The sequence below is a fragment of the Myxine glutinosa genome, chromosome 9 (genome assembly GCF_964187855.1).
Source record: "Myxine glutinosa chromosome 9, kmMyxGlut1.1, whole genome shotgun sequence".
Lineage (NCBI taxonomy): Eukaryota > Metazoa > Chordata > Myxini > Myxiniformes > Myxinidae > Myxine > Myxine glutinosa.
In genome coordinates, this window is record NC_136269.1 from 141,404,094 (window position 1) to 141,407,939 (window position 3,846).

The window sequence follows — 3,846 nt, forward strand, 5'->3', positions numbered from 1 at the left end:
GGGCAGACCGACAGGCGGGCAGACCGACAGGTGGGCAGATCGACAGACCGACAGGTGGGCAAGGCTGACAGGTGGGCAGACTGACAGCCAGGTAGACTGACAGGCAAACCAACTGACTGACAAGCAGGCAGACATGCAGGCAGGTATATAGACAGACTGGTAGATAGACGGGCAGGTAGACAGATAGGCAGGTAGACAGATAGGCAGGTAGACAGATAGGCAGGTAGGCAGGTAGACAGATAGGCAGGTAGACTGACAGCCAGGTAGACTGTCAGACAGGCAGGTAGGTAGACTGACAGGCAGGTAGGTAGGTAGACTGACAGGCAGGCAGACTGGAGGTAGACTGACAGGCATGTAGAATGACAGGCAGACAGACAGGCATGCGGGTAGAGTAACAATCAGGTAGACTGACAGGCAGGCAGACTGACAGGCAGGCAGACTGACAGGCAGGCAGACTGACAGGCAGGCAGACTGACAGCCAGATAGACTGACAGCCAGATAGCCAGATAGACTGACAGCCAGGTAGACTGACAGGCAAGCAGAGTGACAGCCAGGTAGACTGACAGCCAGACAGACTGACAGCCAGGTAGACAGACTGACAGCCAGGTAGACTGACAGGCAGGCAGACTGACAGGCAGATCGGCTGACAGGCAGATAGACTGACAGGCAGATAGACTGTCAGGCAGCCAGCCAGGCAGGCAGACTGACAGGCAGGCAGACTGACAGGCAGGCAGACTGACAGGCAGGCAGACTGACAGGCAAGCAGACTAACAGGCAGGCAGACTAACAGGCAGGCAGACTAACAGGCAGGCAGGCAGACTGACAGGCAGACTGACAGGCAGGCAGACAGGCAGACAGGCAGGTAGACTGACTGACAGGCAGGCAGACTGACAGGCAGATAGATGGACAGGCAGGCAGATAGACGGACAGGCAGGCAGATAGACGGACAGGCAGGCAGATAGACTGAGAGGCAGACAGACAGGCAGGCAGACTGACAGGCAGGCAGACTGCCAGGCAGATAGACTGCCAGGCAGACTGACAGACTAACAGGCAGGCAGGCAGACTGGCAGGCAGGCAGACTGGCAGGCAGGCAGGCAGACTGACAGGCAGGCAGACTGACAGGCAGGCAGACCGACAGGCAGATAGACTGACAGGCAGGCAGATATACTGAGAGGCAGACTGACAGGCAGGCAGACTGACAGGCAGGCAGACTAACAGACTAACAGGCAGGCAGACTGACAGGCAGGCAGGCAGACTGACAGGCAGGCAGACTGACAGGCAGGCAGACTCACTGGCAGATTGACTGACAGGCAGACAGGCAGACTGACAGTCTAACAGGCAGGCAGACTGACTGACAGGCAGACTGACTGACAGGTGGGCAGACTGACAGGCAGGCAGACTGACAGGAAGGCAGACTGGTAGGCAGACTGGTAGGCAGACTGGTAGGCAGGCAGACACAGGCCGATAGACTGACATGCAGGCCGATAGACTGACATGCAGGCCGATAGACTGACATGCAGGCCGATAGACTGACATGCAGGCCGATAGACTGACATGCAGGCCGATAGACTGACATGCAGGCCGATAGACTGACATGCAGGCCGATAGACTGACATGCAGGCCGATAGACTGACAGGCAGACTGACTGACAGGCAGGCAGACTGACAGGCAGGCAGCCTGACAGGCAGGCAGGCAGATTGACAGGCAGGCAGACTGACAGACTGACAGGCAGGCAGATTGACAGGCAGACTGACAGACTAACAGGCAGGCAGGCAGACTGACAGACTAACAGGCAGGCAGGCAGACTGACAGGCAGGCAGACTGACAGGCAGGCAGACTGACAGGCAGACTGACAGGCAGACTGACAGGAAGGCAGACTGGTAGGCAGACTGGTAGGCAGGCAGACTGACAGGCAGATAGACTGACATGCAGGCCGATAGACCGACAGGCAGGCCGATAGACCGACAGGCAGGCAGATAGACTGACAGGCAGATAGACTGAGAGGCAGACTGACTGGCAGGCAGGCAGGCAGGCAGGCAGGCAGACTGACAGGCAGGTAGACTATGTATGTACATGTGTATGTATGTGGCTATGCACAACATTAAGGTTTCACATGAAGACAACACATGGACGCACGAAACCACCAAAGAACACGTCCTTACCCTGATCCTATCGAGTGTTGAGAAACGCACGAGGTGAACGAACGGATCCAGGACCGACTCAGTCCCCCGGTCATGATTCCCTCGGAGTCCATCACGTGATACCCAACCTCGAGCATCCATTGCCCCGTGACGCGTGTCGCCGCTTATCCTGACTTCGCCATCGCCACCGGCGGCGTTACAAAATCGCAATCGCGCCTTCTCGCTGGCGCACAGGCGTGCTGACGTCCTTTCGCAACGATCCTCCACCATGACGTCATCACTACAGCATACGTTTACTGTGACGTCAGCACGTTGTTAATACCGATACGTCCATCGTTCGTTCTGTCGTCCGGTCGTTCGTTCCTCCCTCCTTCCTTCCTTCCTTCCTTCCTTCCTTCCTTCCTTCCTTCCTTCCTTCCTTCCTTCCTTCCTTCCTTCCTTCCTTCCTTCCTTCCTTCCTTCCTTCCTTCCTTCCTTCCTTCCTTCCTTCGTTCGTCGTACGTTATACTTATACTTATAGTTTTAGCGCAATTACTATTTCATGCCATCGTAATACGTAAATACACGTGTGAATTTGACATTATTTGTTCCGACTCCTTGACGGAGGGAAACTACAAATAGGAAGGGAGAGGATGAAAATGAAAGCGACCAAAGAGGAGGGAAATAGGTGAGGGCGACATTACCGGAAGTAAGCTGTAACACGTGCCTTTTTGTGGTTTGTTTTCAACGTATCCAATCACGTGACTGTTGTCGCGAAGGGTGCACTAACCGGAAGTGACGTAGTTCCGCGGACGCCTATTTTGGAAGGGCGCACTGTTCTTTACACACTAACTGGATAGGAGGAGAAGCTCATTTTTTGAAGCCATTTGTCCGCCATCTTTGTTCTTCCATGAGTTCCCAAAACGAATGAATGGAACTGTGAGTAACCCAGGATAGGCTAATGGTGAAATCTCAAAAGGGGCCTTAAAATGGGTCTAACCCCTCCCCATCTTAGAACAAAACACAACCTATTCTTTCTTCAAGGGGGATGTCTGGGGAGTTAGAAAATCATGGTTGTGAATATGAAAGCATTGCACATCACTCCGAGAATCACATTTACATATATATATATATATATATATATAATAGGTGCTGATGTTGACGCCAAGAGCCGATTTGACGTAACAGGTTTTTTGCCTTTATAGGCGTCTCAATATTGATGCTATATGCACAAATGCGGTATTACAATGTGCAGGAAGATAAGACACACTCAATAAAATAGGATTGAGGCTTAACAAATAACTTTTATTGGATAGAAATGACAAAATGTTGAAATTAAATGTGCAAATTCACTTTGGTTTCATCGATAAAGTGGGACAAATACATTGTAATTTCAAAAATATTAGCTTCATAGTCATTGTAGCGGTTACCGCTGGGTGTACACAATTGCCTTGCACCTACCAAGGACGCGGCCAGGGAGCAATCACCATGCCAGGCTCGTCCAGGCCGGCGGACAGGCCCAGACGCGCCTCTCCCGGGCATGCCCGGACTCGCTGTTCCCGGGCTCGCCCGAGCCTCCCGGGCACGCCCGGTCTCGTCTTTCCCGGGCATTCCCAGACTCGTCTTTCCAGGGCTCGCCCAGGACACCCGGGCATGCCTGCTCTCGCCTTTCCAGGACTCGCCCTTGACGCCCGGGCATGCCCGGTCTCACTTTTCCCGGGCAAAC

The 3,846-nt window shown here is 53.6% G+C and overlaps 1 protein-coding gene across 5 annotated transcripts in view; it reads right to left on the reverse strand.

The window, feature by feature from the left end:
• LOC137434835 (lysophosphatidylcholine acyltransferase 1) overlaps positions 1–2,836 on the reverse strand; it is a 112,770-nt gene extending 109,934 nt beyond the window's left edge. For 2 of the 5 annotated variants that reach the window (XM_068127969.2, XM_068127968.2), the window contains exon 1: positions 2,163–2,836. In XM_068127969.2, the coding sequence (XP_067984070.2) occupies positions 2,163–2,411 (249 nt within the window). In that variant the 5' untranslated portion in view covers positions 2,412–2,836. The remainder of the gene's footprint in view (positions 1–2,162) is intronic. The other 3 variants (XM_078785021.1, XM_068127971.2, XM_078785022.1) reach the window with 3 other exon arrangements.
• Between the last annotated feature and the right edge of the window lie 1,010 nt (positions 2,837–3,846).